General features: G+C 38.9%; 1 protein-coding gene across 4 annotated transcripts in view; it reads left to right on the top strand.

Moving 5' to 3' along the window:
• ldb2a (LIM domain binding 2a) overlaps positions 1–19766 on the top strand; it is a 102897-nt gene that overhangs the window by 56772 nt on the left and 26359 nt on the right. For all 4 annotated transcript variants that reach the window (XM_040010339.1, XM_040010340.1, XM_040010337.1 and 1 more), the window contains exon 3: positions 7625–7797. In XM_040010339.1, coding sequence (XP_039866273.1) covers positions 7625–7797 — 173 coding nt within the window. The remainder of the gene's footprint in view (positions 1–7624; positions 7798–19766) is intronic.

Genomic DNA, 19766 nt, shown 5'->3' on the forward strand with positions numbered 1-19766 from the left:
TTGTAAAAATGCTGCAACTTCAGTGGTGTGGAACTGATTTAGCTTTCGTCCGTCAGATACACAACAAAGCACTATTTTTGGTAGAGCATGCTAGTGGGCCGTTGTTATTACCGTGTTTTTTGGAAAATACGGCACACTTTAAATCAATCCTTTGATTTTTCTGAAAATCGACAGTGCCCCTTATAATCCCGTGTGCCTTATGTATGAATTCTGGTTGTGTTTACTGACCTTGAAACGATTTTATGTACACGGCACTCGAAAATCTGTCAAATGTTTTAGTACGACTTTGCTAAACTATGAACCCGCACTGCTTGATGGATTGTCGGAGCATTACGGCTATATTAGGCAGGAGCCTCGCGGAGTGATACGTACTGTGCTTCAACATAATATTACCGTATTGTGTGTGTATAACCTCTTTTTAAGTTTTGTGGATGTTATACATGGTTATGCTGAGGATATGTCGGCCAATTTCCACTGGAAATGCCTTTTGGTTAAACTGTCAGCGAGGAATTTGCATTTGCACTGTTACATTTTTATATAACTTTAATGCACATAAAAAACAGCTGCTTGTTTAAGTGAAAATACATTGATGTTTTGTTTTGTTTTTTGCACTAATAAAGTTGTGGAGTATTTTGTTTAGTGTCAATTATATCGTCAGTTATATCGTTATCGCAAATTTTCAAATGTATATCGTGATAAATATTTTTGGTCATATCGCCCTGCTCTGTCACATAGTTTTCTAGAACTCGTCTTACACCTAAATTTCGGGCTTCACCACTGCGGTCGTAGCCATTGAAGAGGACATTGAAGTTTGATCCGTTTGATGCAGAATTCAGTGTTTGCTCTATGTGCACATTTGAGGTTTAGAGTGAAATCACAAATCTGCATATACAAGTAGTCAGAATGGAACTTCCAAATGTAGCAGGACTACACAGGGACAGTGGTGGAGAGCAGCTAGATGTTTGATTACTTAATGAAAAAAAAGTGAGTAAAAAGGCATAAATGAACATTATATCTGATTTCATGCCTGTTACCAAACTTGTGTTTGAGATGGAGAACAACACAAGTACATAAAAACATAGTAAATTAAAGGAAACTCTGTAAACTACAAAAAGGATTCACCTGACATGTCCTTTTACGATGTCCTTGAAAGCACCCTCAAGCTCAACAATTAGGCCTGTTGACGTACAGCAGCTCGGCTAAAGTGTTTGCCTACAATGTAAATATTGAGTAAGGGAGGCTAGAAAATATTTGAGCCTCAGTCTAGAACCTGTCTGAGGAGAAACACAAGACTGTTGTGCTTGAAATGATCCAAGACTTGCTAGCATGGCTACCATTACATGCTTATCTATCACTCTGTCACTCCAGGCTATGCACGCTGGTTTTTATTAGGACAGTTTTGGTTGAGAAGACGCAACCAAAACTCCTGCATGGTTTGGTGGGGTGTGCAAGAAGCAGATCTGCGTATCACCTGAGCACCCCCGCACCCCCCAACTCCCCCAGCCCTCTGTCTCCCTCTATTTCTCTGTCTCACCCTGTCTTGCTGCCTATCCTTCCTATTACCCCTCAGTGGGTCTTCTTTTCCTCATTGACAAGCACTTATTTTTTCATCTTCCCTCCTAGTTTCTTCTCCCTCTCGCTCTCTCTCTCTCTCTGTCTCTCTCTCTCTTTCATCCCTTGCTCATTTTCTGTCCCAATCCTTCTACCCAACGCACCCCTCCCACCCCCACCCTCCACACCCCCTCTACCCTTCTCCCCCTCGTCTCCTCAGAGCTCCTCCGCATTAGCAGTCAGCTCCACTCCTAGACGTACTTTGTTTTTCAACCGCGGTAGAGACCGAGCGAGGGAGCGAGCGAGATACAGGGAGAGAGAGAGAAGTGAGAGAGGGTGCAGTGCGAGTGATAGAAAGAGAGAGAGCGAGAGAGCATCATTTACACAGTCATCCACGCCGAGCGGACCCAGCAGCTCGCTCTCCCTCCCTCCTCTTCCCTCAGCCACTGCTCACGATGCCAAACATTTTATGTGTTATTTAGTCATGCCTGACTTTATCGAATTTGAAAAACATGCCAGTCACGGGTACACCCTCCCCCTGTCTCCTCCCCCCTTCTGCACCCCCCCACCCACACACACACACCCAACCGCCGACATCATCCCCATCGCCCTCTCTTTCTCCGTCTCTCGTTTTAGACTCCACCATCCAGGTCTGACCTCAAGAGCCTCTTGAGCCACTGTCTTTAGGGACATTTCACTTCTAAATGAAGTTTTATTCCCAGGCTTCACCTCCCCTCCTCCTCCCCCACACCCCCACCTCCTCCTGACCACCCACCCGCCCTGGGGGAAGGGGAGAAAGAGCATAATTCTAGCCAACAGAGTGTTGACTCTAAGATGGATTATTTCTGCTTGAAATCAGAGGCCATGTGCTGCTGGATAATGTGGCTGTCCCGATTTTTTTTTTTTTCCTCCAGTGTTCTAATGATGGAGATTTGACGGGCAGGAAAATGCGGAGGAACAGAGAGACTTGTTCCACTAGGCAAGGAACGAGAGGCTGAAGAAAATCCCAACATGCCTGCTTTTTATAATCCCAAAGTCAGGATTTATGTGTGTTTTGGATTTTTTTGTTATTTAACAGTCCTGCATAGCTTAGCTGGTAGAGCAGGTCACTAACACTTCCCAGGATTAGAGAGCTGAAACCAATGATGCTAGAAAGAAAACAAAAACAAAATAAAAGAGTATGGATTTATGCATTAAGGTCTGATTTAGTTATTTTTTTAATCTAACATATCTCATCAGAAGAACCCATGCACCCTTAAATGCAGGTGCTTATTTGCACAGATTTACATCTAGAAGTTATATATGACATGCCCATCTCAAAACTACAATTTAGGAGTGCCAGAAGTTGGATGTTTCAGTCATTTATCCATTACTGTAAGCTAGAAAGAGTGGACTTCTCCCTGCTTTTGGAAAATACATTAACAGTTGGTACTTTATTAGGACTTGTTATAGTAATCTCACTTAAGATCAGCCTCGCTGCATCCTCTGCATCCTCTTGAACGCCAATACAATATGTGGGTGTATTTTTCCACAACCAAATCATGCTCATTTTTTCAAATTAGCCTCCCTTCACTGCAATCTTTCCATGTACCCCCTGGTAACTCCAAAAGTGGTCCCCTGGGTACAAGTACTCCTGGTTGGGAATCACTAATTTAGGCAGCATTCGGGCCAACATACAGTCCTACTTTAAACAACATAGCCTCATCATTCATTTCAATGAGGCCATTCCAATGACGCAGCGGGATGCAAGTACAGAAGGCTCCAGCAAAATAACAATAGTCGTCCAGTGAAGCTGTGGAAGTGGAAGTTGTTTCAAATTTAGCTGAATAAAGTGCAGCACCATTTAGCAAGATGTTGCTGGGGCAGATTAGATTACTTGCAGATTGTAAGTAATATTTCTACTGTTAATCTGGTGATTATTGCCACAAAAACTACAGTGGAAATAATATCCTCTGACAAATTCTCAAGTTAGAAACCAGTAATGTATTTTTCATAATTTCTTTTGTTGGTGTTTTTTTCTATATTTGAACATTTAGCAAGCACAACATCTGCAGCTGCTTTTAGTAAATGTTATCTTATTTGTTGAAAGTCTGATGGAAGTTAACGTGGCTGATATTAAAACATTTAAAAGCATATTTAAAGTATGTCATACAAACTGGATCTCTGGGATATTGTTTTATTGTCTTACTAGCATGTGTAATTTTTTCTATCAGGGCTGTTTTGTACAAGTACAAGTGGCACATGAAGAAAAATTCACAAAAATATTAAGGAAAAGAAAATCCAAAAGGGACATGAATATTTGGACAAAGCACCTCAAGTGCAGTTGTTAGTTCAGGACTGGTTGCTGGTTCAGATTCCCTGTGCATTTGAGTGGATGAGAATCACTTTCCCCTCCAGTAACTACTGGCTGTGCCCTTGAGCAAGTCAAGTTGCTCAAGTGGAACTGCATGGCGATGTTTGGATGAAGCCAGTGGTTGCAGAGCTGCTCTCAGGTGTGTATGTGTACATAAGTTTGAAGGAGGGCAGTGCTGAAACTAAGTAGCAGTGTTCAACAGAAAATCTATAACTAGAAAAATAAGAGAAAGAAAAGCAGGCTCTTTAAGAGGGAATGTGTTGCCAAGATGTGGTTTTGAAGATGGTGTGAGTCGTTCAGCAGATTGCGTCTACACAGCTGCTCAAGAAGTAACTGAAACTGCAATATTGAGCTCTGCAGTTACAAGACGAGGCTGTAATTTTTATCCCAAGTGAAAGTAAAGGCTGTTAGATGCAGCTGTTCTTTGCTGGTGGTATACAGAATATCTGATCTGCATATCAAGTTGTCCACTAAAGACAGTCTTGCTTTATTTTTTTTAAAGTAAATTCCATTTATTAATATCTCTTTTTTTACTGAGATTATTTCTTCCAAGTGCTAAAATAAAGCTGTTTTTCCACGTCCTGCAAAGTATCCATTCTAAGAAATTGTGACTGTAATTGTGCTTTTCTTAGAAGTAAAAGACTAGTTTATTAAAGATTACTGGATCAACAAAAATTTTAATTAATCTTTTTTAGTTTTGATTTAGAATTCCCACATTATTAAGTTGCTCTACTTTGTCAAATTGTAAATATTAACTACTTTGATTTTCTGTGACGTTAAAATTGATGCCTTTGAGTTTGCCATTTTTGAAATGGAGATTTTGAATTGGTGAAATTGTGAAGATTGTTTTGAATGTTGAGTCAAGGCTTTCTCATAATTATTAAACACTGATACGAGAAGGAGAACCCATTTTTTTAAACCCTGACTTATTGCAGTGCATTTTGATGGAAACGGACCTGTAGCAGGATTTTAGGTTCTTAGTGGGGAGGTGGAGTGGGATTTTTCCTGATGTTGCAGAGGTAGAAGTTCTGAGACAAAAGAAAGTCTAAGCTGCAGAAGTTTTGGTGTGAATGTGTTTCTGATAAGAATGGTTTGTTTTGCCAAAGATGCTCCTGTGAAATTAAATTTTATTACATTCAAATAAACTAAGATTATGCAATTAACAAATTATAGGTAATATTTCCACAATCAAGAGTTAAAATATAGAAGTAATTGCTTTTCATTGCATGATTCCAAACTATAAAATTCATCCAAGTATTGAAGAATCTGTATCTTGCATGTTTTCACAGTGCATGTGTAATGCAATGGGAAATGTAAGCCTCATGCACTGTATTATCCAGTCTTCTCCTTGAAGCCAGCTAACACAGAGGAGATAGAAACCAGACAAAGCCTGAGGGCTATAAAACACTGAAGACACTTTCTCCCTCCGTGACTCCTCCTCCAGTTTTCATCATGCAGCCTGTTCATTGTCTCTTTAGGCTTCTGTGGAAAGTTTGCACCGCAGAAGTTGTCCATCTTAATAATTCAGTTTAATACCAAACTAAGTCATGGAAGCTTATTATTCTGAAAAGTCTGTGAAACTCTTGAGCAGTATCACTCATATGAGGAATATTCAAAACTCAGTGTATTATATAAAGTGCTGTACTCGGAAGAGGTGTACTGAAAATTTATGGTGTTGTCTGCTGTTTGAAGATAGTCTTCAGTGTTCGGATTGCTGGAAGTATTGAACTGACCACAATGCACTGGAAGATTTATTTGACAATTGCTTAAAGGAAAGATCAGAGTCGATCAATCAATCAGACTCCATCGAGGAGTGAAGGATTCTGATATTGCTTCGAAAGAGAATAGAAGTCTGTCCAGTCCAGAAGCAGTGAATCGTTACATCTCAGGACAATCAATAATTTGTGTTAAACTATATACTATATGTCCTATCTCGATTCCTAGCTGATTTTCAATAGCATATATTTAAGAGTGCATACACTACAGAACTGCTAAAATATTGAAAATCATTTGTGTAGGATTATTGTTCAAGTGCCGTTCAGCTACAGCGAGACTGCATATAAACGAATGCATGCTCTGTTTGGATGCATTTTTAGTGCATGTTTAATGAACCTATTTCCTTTTTGTGTCAAAAGACAGAAAGTATAATTTTGGAAAAAAAAATTATGAACTAGATAAGACAAATAACACCAAACCATCAACCAATAAGAATTTTAAATATATAATATAAGTAAATTCTTTCTTCTTATCAAAGACAAAAGTAATCCGAGAAGGTTTGGGATAGTTCTGCTTTTACAGAGCTGGTCACAATTCCTGATAATCAATTAATCGTGTTGACCAGCAGCACCTGTCTGCTACCAATTCCTATGGAAGCTGTAAGCTTGTCCGTAGTTTTGCACAGAACTTTGTGATAAAGAAAATTTCTTTATCACATTTCAGCCCAGTAACAAGTAATGCAACCAGTGTCTTCTATCTGTACCTTATATTTATCTTTAAATAAGTACAAACATATATCTTTAGTAGCTTGGTCCCACAAAAATACACTCGTATTGTTAATAAGTAAAGTTATCTCACAGTCTGATCACACCTTCTTTGCTGGTGTATGAGTATTTATAGTATTCAGAGCGGTGATATCAGATAGTATCTAATTAAAACAAAGCAACAAAGCAAAGGTTTTGGGTGATTGCTTGGGTTTACGCATGTGATATCCCAGAGGTTTGCATTCTTTTGTGAAATTATAAAATGGTTTTGAAGGAATTCATGCTCATAGTCATCAAATTAAAAGAACAGTTGTCAGTTTTCCCACTTTCTCTCTGAAAATGAGTTAAGAAAATTGATACCGCTGTACATGTGTTCAGCCAGGAGTTGATTAGATTACCTTATTGTGAGGTTTGCAGAAAAGCAAACCATCCAAGCTGGCTCTGTTCAAAGTTCGAACATAGGGCCTGGTGGAGTGACCCGAATGCCGAGTGGTTGGGGTGCATACAGCAACCCTCCATATGCTCTGAGCACTGGATCCAGTTTGACTGTCAGTCTGGCACCATGTGCTGCATGTTCTTTTCCTGCACTCTCTCCTACATTTCTTGCCTCCATCCCCAGTTTTTCTGCCAAAGTAAAAGCAAAGATGTCCCCAAAACCAACGCTTAATGCCCATCTAAAGTTTATTAATTGATAGACTGTATCTGATTTGTTTAATCTGTATGCAAACACAAGTGTGTAGATAAAACGGTAACCTAATTTGTGGTTTAAGAGCTTTTGAACTTTGCACACAGCCAGGATTCTTGCTTCCTGCTGGTTCAAGTATTTATGCTAAGTTAAGCTAATTGTCTCACCGCTCCAGCTCAGTAACTGACAGACTTAAGAGTAGCATCAATCTTCTCATCTACCTCATGGCAAGAAACAAACAAGCTAATTATCCCTTTTTAGAAAATGGAGTGGCTCTGGTAGTATCTATACAGAAGCTGTTGTATAATGCATATACATTGAAACTAGCAGCAGAAAAGTCATATAATGTATAGCCTGTACATTATATGCTGCATACAGTATAAGAGTAGGAGTCTATAAATTATGCAGTTGCAAGTATAGACAGAGTGATGGTAGCAATAGCATTATAGTCTACAGTAATAGCCGTATATTTTTCCCTATCTCCACCACTCGGCATTTCATATTTGGGCTCTGACTGTATTTTTCAGCTCTGTCCTCTCTTTTGTTTCCTCGCAGCAATCGGCCGGACGTTGATCCCCCGTTATTTCAGCACAGTCTTTGAGGGAGGGGTCACTGAGCTCCACTACATCCTTAAACACTCCAAGGAGTCGTTCCACAACTCCTGCATTACCCTGGACTGTGATCAGTGCACCATGGTCACCCAGCACGGGAAGCCAATGTTTACAAAGGTAACACCTGACCCCTGAGCTTCTCCCAACATGAATAATTGATCACAGGCTATGATAATGGCCCAGGCGAGCCACTTAACTGGTTAAAGATCAAATTCATTTACACCCTTTGAGTCTTTTTTTCCCCCTTTATCCACTTTCATGTTGTACATGGGTTTTGAAGTCACATCTGGGGGCTTTACTGTTTATGCTGTGGAATTAATTATATGATGAATTTATGGGTTATCCACTTAGTTTGCATAGATTTCAAGTGTTCATCTCTGATATCTGTGGGAAAAATATTAAAGATTGTGTGACATTTTAGTTACAGTAACTTGAAATTGAAGTAACTTAATATGCTTGTCCTTATTTTCTGTCATATGGCAACTGGCAGAATGGTTGATGCCCAAATTCAACATGATAAAAGTGTCAAGTCATGAAGTAATTATATTTGCAGGTACCATCAATTCTGTGAGGTAGAAACTGCTCTAAACACTCCAATACTCTAAAGATATCAACAGTTTTTTTCTACTCTTGTTTTCATACATTGACTAGAAAAGTGGATATCCTAATGTGGTCATCTCAGGCAGACATATCTGCTGTTCATATGTTTTGCTTGTGAGGTGCAACTGAGGAAATTTGGTCTAAAAGAAAGGTGCCCTTAAAAGGAGACGAATTAAAACAGCTTTTTTTAGATGGTGGGTGAGCAGAGCCGCACCAAGGGCCAGTCTGAGTGAGTCAGCAAATTATTTTCACTATCAGTCAGTCGATTCGTAGCTTTTTTTCTTTTTCTTTAATTTTTTAGAGGAATCCTGCAGTTGTGTCCTGTTGTAGTGGATATGTGTTTAAATGTGAATATTAAATCTTACAATTTCATTACTCAAAAGTGCAGCTTTAATAATATGACCTATTTTATACCTGTCTAAACATGCACCTTACATGAATTTTCTTAGGCCAGATATCTCCAAGCTAAATATCAAATATGCTCATATTTACTCTTTTCACTTCTTCCAGACCTCAAAATCTACTGGTATTGCTCATATTAATGCTGGATTCCTAATCCTCCAGATGCTCCGAAGATATTGCTAGGGGGACATGAATAAGACTTTTGAAGAGTAAAGTTTAGTTCGCAGTAACAGGAAACACAAATTGCACAGGTGAAATAATCCCAACCTGACACCAAGGTCTCCTGAAAGCACTAAAGATGAGCTCATCTGCTTTTGTCTTGTGGGAGAGAAATCCCTTGTGAGCTGGAGTGAATATCTGCTTCACCACAGTCTGATCCAGATGGCTCGCTGACTCTTAGTGTTCTTCTGCTGACTGTCTAAATGAATCTGAGGCCAGATAGCTTGTCAGCGCAGAGCAGCCGAGCTAAAGGGATTCCATGTTCCCTGTACCATGAACCCTGAGCTGAAGCACCAGACCGGATTGTTCTGACATTAAACAGCTATACGCCCTCTTGTTTTCAGGACTTGACAGCATACACTCACTCGTGGGTGTGTGTGTCAGTGTGTGTATTGTGCAGAGCGCAAAATTAAGCTTTGTGATCTGCCAGAGGCTGTTAGGCTAAAGGGTGAATTAAGCAAATTATTTTCTAAAAAGAAATAAACATAATCTGCCAATGGGCATAGATTTCTTTTAGCTTTAAGAACAAGTAGACTTCACAATTTCACAGACTTTATTGGCTTTGGGTAATTTTTTCCTAATAATAAGGCATTGATTTATCTTTTGATGTTTTGCATTTAGCTGTTAAGTTGAATTGAGAAAACCCTTCAAATAGTTTGACATGGATTTTCTTTAATGCTAAGTGACATATAATAGTATTATGTCATTTCAATTTCAAGTAGTTTCAACTTTTGCATAAATGTATAACCTATAGAAACTGCTTTGATAGTATCCTGTCAGTTTGATTGAGCAAGATAATTTGCCAGGGCTCTCTGAAAGTTGACTGAGAGTCAGGAATAAACTAATATGATCACATTTATGATTCTACATTATGATATTGTTTATACAAAAACATTTAATAACATTGAATGCTCTGTTAAAAACATTTTTTTTAAGTTGATTGAACTGCTTTTAGTTTTACTAACATCCACTTCCACCTTCCCTTTCTCACTTGTAAAGAGAAATTATTGAACATTAGCAAATATACAGATTTTCATATCACTGAACTACTGGGGTTCTTCACTAACAAACAGGTGGTTAGCTAGCAGCCCCAAATCACATGGGATTGGATAAATAATGTATTTTTCCAATAAGCCATCAGACATATCTTGGTCTATATTCAGATTGCTGACAGTTGTGGCCTAAAAGCTGTTTTTTTTGGCTCATTTTGACTCAGATCTGTTTTTCCTGACAGTGCAAATAACACAATGACAGTGATGTTTTGATTTGGCCCACTTTCATATGCAATCCTTAAGCCAGGTGTACACTACAATTTTGGGCTGGCTCAGTCAAAAGCTGATGGATGTGAAAGAATCATAATTTTATCTTTGGTAGTGTCTCCAAAGCAATGCTCCTGCATCACGGAGAGAAAGAAGTTCAAAGTTGGCTGTTTTAACAGTCTTGTGACTAAAAAAATCCTAAACTCTGACAGTGCCAGAAATGAACACCTCATAGTGTGACTGCTGCCAAGTCCTGCGTCTACTAACCAACCAGGAAGAATCTAGTACGATATGGATATGATGCACTGGCCAACTTCCCAAGGCACTTGGGAAGAAAAAAAGAAAGGAAAAAAAAAAACAGAACAAACCCATATTAAATAAATGGCAGTAAAATGGAGAAAATAAAATGTTTGGACTCGAACAAAGAAGAAACTCTAGTTGAGTTGTGGCAGCAGCAGCCTTGTTTGTATGATGTGTTCTCCAGCTGTTATCGTGACTGCAACAATAAGGATGTAGCCTGGAAACAAATAGCCAAGAAATAACAGATGCGCGTGCTGGCTATCATTCAGTACTTATTATCATCATAGAGTCTGCATACATCAAACTTGACGTCCTGCACGAGTAGATCCATGTTGCACTGTGCGGTTTGCAGTGAACTGACAAGATTGCTGCAACCCCACAGTCTGTACGCATCCAAATCAGATACAATCTTTCTTTTTTCTTTTTTTGCAGTGCGACCTCACTGTGAACTGACAAATCAGAATTCACTTGACTTTCACATCACTCCACCATCCTGCAGAAAGACTCTTGTGGGGTGTCGCTGGCAGATGTAGTTTGATGTAACCAAGGCATGCCTCATTTTTTGATTACACTTGTTTCACTGAGGCCATCGCAGTCCCACCAGTACTGGCTCTACCTGCGCTTCAACATATACCTCAAGTAAAGTAAACCAGCAGCCACTGCGCCATAAAAAGCAATAATTTAAAAAAACGTGGATAGTCTCATTGCTGACAGCTAGGGGTGGGCGATAGAAACGATATATGATAGAAACGATATAAATTTGGTCAACAATAGAGATTTTGACTATACCGCTTGATGATGTCATCAAGCTGCGCCTGTTTTGGTCGAAAGCATCACAGTGGCTACAACAATTATCATCTGCAAATTATGCAGATTATAGCAAAGAGATGAAGCACTTTTGAAATATGGGGAAAGCCAAAAACTGCGCTTCCTTCACTTCCGTAACATTGATACATTAATGTTGAATTCTCTCGCAGCTGCTCTATGTTGCAGTATATTAATAACTAACCTTGTGTTGTGGATGAATGATCTCAGTTGTTCTCCTGACTGACGTTTGCCCCGTGTATAGCATCCTGCTATGCGATTGCATTTGTCCCTGACCACCAGAATCCCTCACATTAACTTTTATCGAGTGGAAAAAAGTTGGCGTTCATCCTCCAGCTTCACTATGCTAATGTTATGCTAACATAGCTGTGTTGCTAGCAATCACGTAGCAAAACATTATATACCAGGTAGTCCAACTTCAGTAACCCTGCAAACGCCACTGCTGTTTAGTTTTCTGTCTTCATTTATGTTGGAAGTGGTAGCAGAGCTGTACGTTTTACTTAGTTTCAAAAATCTCTCAGTCAGAACATGGTATGTCATGTTTAGGTGGAAACTAGCGAGCTAACTTCCTGCTAACTTCTAACTCTGTTAAATTTAATAACTTCTGTTTTCATGGATGCCTGGATGTTAAACGTAATTGTTACACCTGGTAAAGCAGCAACACTGATGATTTTATTAAAAATTAAAGAATTTAGACCGTTCTTAACTCTCAGTGTTTGTTTGACTTTGGGACCTTTTTGGACCCAGATTACTCCGCAAAGCTCGTCACTATGGCAGCCGTAATGCTCTGACAATCCATCAAGCAGTGCGGCTTACCAAAGTTGTACTAAAACATTTTTTACAGATTTCTGCACGCCAAAATGTTTTTGAGATTTTGAGAAAATTAAAGGATTTTAAGTGTGCTTTATAGTGTGGAAAATACGTTATACAGAAGAAAATAATATATCGCAATATATATCGTTACCGCACATGCTTCAAATTATATCGCAATATGAATTTTAGGCCATATCGCCCAGCCCTACTGACAGCTGCTCACATCTACAGCACATCATTTTATAAATAAAACTTTAATGATAGGATCAAGTTATTAAGCATACTAGTGTTTTGCAGGAAGAAAGGGGGCAAAAAAACACATCCTTCACATAGAAGGATATATATTTTGTAAGTCCTATCTATAAAAAAAGTTATGTTTGCATAGGTAGAGTGTATAAACATTGCATGAAGAAACCTGGTTTAATTGCTTGTGTGTTATGTTGGAGTACATTAACATGCAAGACTGCCTGCATTTAAGTTTGTAGCGAGGGGGCACATGAGCCCAGTGTTTCAGTCAATTTTGTATTCATGTAGTGGTTAGTGGTTGAGTGGAGGTTGGGTGTAGGTTGAGGGGGTCTCTTTGTGTTATCATATTAGTAAATGAGTAAACAATCCCAGTAACACATACAGGAAATATCTTTTAATGTTTTTCTGCAGTTCTGTAAACAAGTCTTTTCAAAAAGAATAACACCAACAACACCCCCCCCCCCCCCCACCCAAAAACAAAAAACAAAAAAACAAACCCTAATATATTACAAGTGTCCAATATTAACCATACAGAACGGGAACAGAACTGCCCCGGCCCGGTCAACAAAAAGCTAAATTTGATGCTTGCAGCGCTGCTCTCTTTTCATCTTCACCTAAATTGGATGAGAAGAATTAATTCATTAGAAAAAAAATTCCAATAACTGAGCGTGTTCTCCCTGAGCTCCCAGCAGCAGCAGCAGCGAGCCTGCAGCTCTGGAGGCCCGAATCTCAATCAGCTCTGCCTCGCCTCGCTTTCCTCTACCACCACCACCCTCCTCCCCACCATCCCTCTCCACCCTCCTCCTCCCCCCCGTCTCTCATCCTCCTCCCTGGCTTGCTGGCTCGCTCATTCTCCCTTTGCTCTCTACTCCACATCTCTCTCTCTCTCACTCACCCACCACCCCCCTACCCCTGCACCCCCCCCCCCCCCCCACACACACACACCCCTCATCCCTAGAGAAATCATCCCCAGCTCCCAACTCGCTCTCTTGCTCTCCCTCTCGCTCTCTCTGCCTATATCTGTCTCTTTCCTTTCCTGCTGCTACCTCTCTCTGTCTTTCAAAATTTCTAATTTTGAGCACAATGAAAGAATAATTTTGCTTTATTAAAAATTTCTTCTTGTTTTCATAGTTTCGGTCATCTTCCCAAACAGAAATAAAAACACTGTAGTTACAAATATAATTGATGAGTAGTCACTAAAATGAAAGAGTAAGATAATCAGAATGAATGCTTTCAGGGGCATTTCGTTCTTTTCATTGTAGACTAAATAGTAGATAGATAACAGAAAATTGGATAAAAAAACAAACAAAAACAAACCAAATATCCTTTGCTGAACAAAAACTAGTGATGTAGTGGTCCATGGTTAGCCTCCTGGGGTTTCTGTTGTGCCCCAGTGAATCCGACAGTTACTGTATTAAATAAACTTCCAGGTCTGTTTAATGCCTATTGTTGTTTAAAAACCTAAATATTAAAATTATGAACTGAGGTTGCACACAGGCTTCTCGGGTTGAATTGCATTTTCCTTCATTCTTAAGGTACATGCAGCATTTCCAGGATTGTATGTGTTCTAAATTTGGCTTTACCCGCAGGTAAGATGGTTAAAGTGCACGGCTCCTAAATGGGAATTTGTTCTCATAGATGGTTTGTATTTTGTTTCAGACACTGTTGATTGTTCGCTCCAGTACTTCTGTGACTGTTTTGCATCAACATGACCCATAGAGTATTAGTGTGACTGTGAGCTGTCAAACCACTGATATCAACTGAGACATAACCCATTGTGTATAACTTACAAGTGGATTTATATGGAAACCTAAATGTAGTGTTTTGCTTAACATATTGTTTTGAAATATTAGATAAATTACTTACTATTGCAGCAATAAATGACCAATTACACTCACTACTTATTGTTTAATGATTACATTTGATCATAATGTGGACAATCTGTGATGAAAAAAAGAGCAGGCAGCAGTATTTGAACAAGCTTAGTACAGTTTAATGAATTCATGTGTTCTTTTTTTTCTTTACCTTTGTGTTGTTGCTAATCTCGTGCGGTGCTACAGACTAACGAACGGGTTGGGCTAGCAGGACACTAGAGTGGGTGGCTTTCTCCAGGGGCTGGTGGACACTCTGTGGCGGGCCCACAAAGCAGCGAGGTGTTGACAAGGTGACACAGGGTGCCAATTTGACCAAGAACTCCCAACCTCCGAGCCACCCCAGGTATCCCAGCACCTCTATTCACTCTCTGCAGGCCTCGCTTTCCCTGACCAGTCTGTGTTAGCTCTGGGGGCACGGCCCTTGTTACCGGTGCCCAGCTGGGGGTTTGTGCATGCTGGGAGGTGAGCGAACAGCAAAAGGCGAAAAGGCGAGTTCGTGACACAATGATCTCAGCTGAAGTAAATTTAATTCCCTGAGTGGATTTTTTTTTCCTTGGTGAGAAATTGACTAGCTGATGTGTTATTCCTGATATATGCTTTGCTTTGAATGTGGCCAGCAGTGTCTACCGCACGTTTCTTATAATTGTATGTATTAATTGTGCATATCTATCAATATCCATTTATCGATGTCTGGGTTACAAGTCTTTATTTAATAATGGTTGTTGTTAAACAACAGAATGAATAGTTAATGGTTACTGATGGTTACTATAGTTCTGAAAATATGTCCCAAAAAAATCTGAAATTTTGTAAATCATAAATAAAAACAAACAACTGCATGTAAAAAATAAATAATTTTAATGCGACTCCAGCAACCTACCTAAAATAGTTGGGACAGGAGTTTGTGTACCCCTGTGTCACCTCTTCTTTTAACAATACTGGATTATGTAAGGGTTTGGGAACTGATGAGGGTTTGTATTGTTCATTCTTACTTGATATAGATTTTCAGCTCAACATGCGTTCTGCTTCATAATGCATCAAATGTTTTCAGTGTGTTACAGGTCTGGACTATTTAAGCACCCGGACTATCTAATGTCACATTCCTTTTATCTCAGGAATCAGATGTTGATCGTTATCCAGTGCAACACGATATCACGCCAAAGGGTGTCATAGACACGCTTGCTTTGCCTCTCCAATGAGCGAAATTGACAAGCATGCAAAATTTGCAGTACCAGCAGGGGGCGATAATATATTTATGTTTAAGTTGCTAGTGACCATGGAAGGTACATTTCAGGGTGCTTCTATGCCAAATGATTAAGCTAGGTGGCTAATATGTACTTACATATAAATGTGTTGGTAATGCCTCTTTAGACGCTTTTCTGTGATTATTTTAATGTTGGCTTGAATTTGTCTCTACCCGCAGACAAGATGGTTTGCAAAGTCGGGGTTCCTGCGACTCTCCGAGTGGTATGTCTGACTTATGGGAGCATCCCAGTTGAAAATTGTGATTGAGCACTCAGGATTTAGGACCTCTCACTTCAAATTGATTATTGCACTATTGTGGCTTTATGCTGCTGAAATGTATGTAGAATGTAGTTTTGATATAGTAGACAAGAACATAGCTGAAAAAAATATTTTCTGTGTGTCAGCACATGTTATTCCAAATCTTAAATACGTACTGTGTATCACAGAGCATTATTGGTGCCTTCACAAATGTTCCTATTACCAGTGACATGTACGTTCATGCAGCCCCATAATATCATTAATGTTGGCTTTGAGTTGTGTGCTAATAATGTACTGGATGGATGAGTATAGTAAAAGTAAGATTGTCTGTTTACACAATGGTCTAGTTTCTTATGGGCATCTGTTCAAGTTGAAGGAACAGCTTAATCCAAAGGGTTGCTGGGGTCTCCCTTAAAGAGACCCCAGCAACCCTTTGGATGAAGATGGGTGAGGATCCCAGCCAGTCACAAAATACTACTCTTACACATCAAAGGGAACCAATTGAGATGGTTCAGGTATCTGATTAGGATGCCTCCTAGGCACATCTAGTCGAGGTGTTTTGGGTATGTTGTACCAGAAAGACCCTGGAGCTGACCCAAGAGACCTCCTGGCTTGGGGATCCCTCAGTGTTCCCCCTTGGAAGAGCTAGAGAAAGTGACTTGGGAGAGGGAGGTCAGGTTTGCAAGTCATGAATATGCAACAGTTATTTACAGTTTATGTGTTCTGCTGCTATCGTAGACTTTAAAGTCAGGTTTGGTACGGATGCTACAACTTTGTGAGTGCTAACTCTGAATTCAACGGGAAAAAAATTCTAAATTGGAACTTTTTTAATGCAACTTAATGCTTCAATTGGATGCACTATTATGGATCAATGCTGCTGAAATATGCATATGTGACACTGTATACACTATAACACTAAAGGTGTTCAAGAGTCATATACTCAAGTCATTAAGGTTCAGCGTTATCTTCAGTTTCTTCAGTTCAAGTGTGTGGTGTGTGTGTGTGTGTAGACAGTTATGTTGTTGTTAGTACTACTTGGGTAGTGTGTTGTATTAAGATCTCATAAGCTTATTTGTCCAGAGGCAACGCAGCTGTCACTATCAAATAAGTTGGGTGCATCATGGCTGGGGATGTTGAATCCTGGCTTGCTACAATTGGATGAACTCATCACTTAGAAACAGACTCCATTTAAAAAAGGAAACCTGAACAAGGCAGTGAAAATATCCTGTATTGTATTTGTATTGTACAGCAACTTCATCACCATTAGTGACCATGTTTCTCTTGCTCTTCATATGCAACAACGTAATTCAGTCTATAATGAATTCAGTGAACTGGACTAAGAATCATATCCATAGGCAAATAATATACACCTTTGTGAACAATAGCCACAATAATCCAGTTCTCACTGAAATGTTAGAATGCATCTCATTGCAAAAAGAGGGAAAATACAAATGTGTTTTGCGATACTTACCCAAAGACCACTTATACTAGGACAGAAAATAAAACTCAAAAACTAGTTTCTACAGTTTAAGATAAACATCTCCGATTGGTTTGTGATAGAGTGTAATTTTGTGAACCACACAAAATTACTGCTAATGCTTGCTGTGCTAACCCAGTTAGTTAACTCACTGGAGATTCATAATCCAAAAAAGAAGTACATCAGCATCAAAACAAAAAGCATCCTTCTATCCCAACAAGCAAAGGAGTAAAACTCAACTTTGTCGTCAACCATGAGCTCAAACGATAGACTCAAGTTCATAAACACTAGCTTGTTGTAGTGCCACCTACTGACCTTTTTGTGGAACAGCAGAATTAATTTGCTGTATAAAATATATATGTCGATTTTATGCAGGTTATATGTAGAATGTGGTTTGCGATGGTCTTCCTATAATAAGCAAGGACTTGCCTGGAAAAAAGTGTTTTCTTTGGGACAGCATGTATTTATAAATGTATATATTGTATACCACTGAGCCTTAATGGTGCCTTCACAGGTGTTTATATTACCAGTGGCATGTACAGTAATGCACACTAATGCATGTTGCTCATTAGCTTGATGGATAATCTTTTCTTCAATTCTCTTCAATTTCCTCTATCTTTACCCTTTCAGCGTTGGTTTAGAGCCTTTTTTTGCACTACTTGCTATTTTTTGCACCTGCCTTCTTTAACTGGGATTTTACATTTACAGTATTTAACATCTCAAGTTTTAATTTCATGATGATTACTATAATAAATTTGCAAAGGTTTTTTTTCCATTACATTTTATTCACCTCTGTACTTTTTTCACCAGGGTCCATGAGATTATATACATTTCAACCTCTATTCAAAGCCAGAAGAGGCAGTCAGGGAACATGGGGATAGAATAGGAGGGGATATCACTAGCCAGCAGTCAAACTGACAGTACTGCAGTTGCCTCTTAATAGCAAAGCCACTGAGAGATCCCAATGAAATGCTGTTCTTAAGTTTAAACTATAATCTGCAGCACACACATCATAATTATCATAAATAAAATGTGTTTGTTGATTTAAAAGTTAATTTCAGCTATTAAATTAGGCCCACAGTTGGAAGGTGATTATAATTTTCATGGAGAATATTAAAATATCCTGGGGCAACATTAGAGTATATATATGTTTTACTTCAAGGCTGTAATTGCTGATCATTTTCGTTATTGATTAATTGATCAATCACGCGGTCTTTAAAATGTCAACAAAATGACTAAATGTTGTAGTAGCTGTAGTAGAAAATTAATAATCCCAGTAGATATTTATATAGGAGGCAGTTTCTGAGTGACTGATTTATTCCTTATGCAGACTTAACATATAATATAACACACTTTATTCACGTGTACGTTATTACTAACAGCATTTCTACAGACTTCTCAGTAGTTACTAATCATGTTGAGTTAGAGAACTATAACCAATGTCAGCAGTTTGTTGCTAAAATATATTTTACTTTAGCCAGCTCTGATCTTGTTCATATTCACCAGAAGTAGTTATCAGGTCTTATATTAATCGATTTAATGACCTTCAGCTCCTCTGTTATTAATGATTGCCAGGTTAGGGTACAGTATTGAATATTGTCTCGGCAGCAGGACGTTGTTATTCTTTCTTGCTCTTTTGAGCTGGAGATCCCCTGATCTCAGCCCCGTTGTGTGGAAGATTTATGACTCTGCTCTTAAATCAATGGGGACTCTCTGCGAGGGGCCGTACCATTTAATGGACCACTTTTTAATTTAAGGGGATTTTCCTTCTTTTAGTTTTCATAAGGGAACACTTTTTGGCTAAAAATAAATGGTTACAACCATGCTGAGAAATATTAGATTTTAACCGATTGACTTTCACTATGGTGAAATAAATAGCTTTGTATGATTGAATCTATTCTGGAATCTGTGGGAAAAAAAGAAAGCCTTCCTTGGTTGCATTTGTGGTTAATATAGCGTCTCTGCACCAGTGCCACTAAGATAAATTCCTGCGCATTTATTGCGCTTGGCAATTAACGGGATTCCTATTCTGGTTCTGATTTAGGCAGCTTACCAATTTATTTATCAGTTTCAGGGAGGCAGAAAGCTTGCAGAGAGAAATAGGAGCAATAGTAGATGCAGTGCTAAGGACACTGTTGGCACTATGGAAAAAAGAATCAATAGTGCATTGTTATTTCACTGTAGGCTACAGCACCTGGAACGCATCAGAAGATACCAGCTCACTAGTAAACACAATTCAAGTTATTTAACTGCTGGTGGGTAAATTACACAAATCTACTAAAAGCAGACTCCCAGGAATGATGTAAAAGAGATACCCGTTTCCCTCAAATTGGCCTATTATATATAATATTTGGGCTTTTAATAGGTTTCATAAGCCCAGGGGGTAAAAAACCTATATGCTACAGAGTGACAATGATGCATTTTATTTCAAAGGAGGAAAAGAAAGAAAAGACCAAAGGTAACATTTATGAGGGGTTTTTTTTGTTTTTGTTTTTTGTTCTTTTTTTAACATTTAGCAGCAGTTTAAAGAGGCAGTTTACAACTGTCATACTCATAATGCCAAATGGTCTG

Source organism: Simochromis diagramma, unplaced genomic scaffold (genome assembly GCF_900408965.1).
Source record: "Simochromis diagramma unplaced genomic scaffold, fSimDia1.1 OVJJ01000585.1, whole genome shotgun sequence".
NCBI classification, from domain to species: Eukaryota; Metazoa; Chordata; class Actinopteri; order Cichliformes; family Cichlidae; genus Simochromis; species Simochromis diagramma.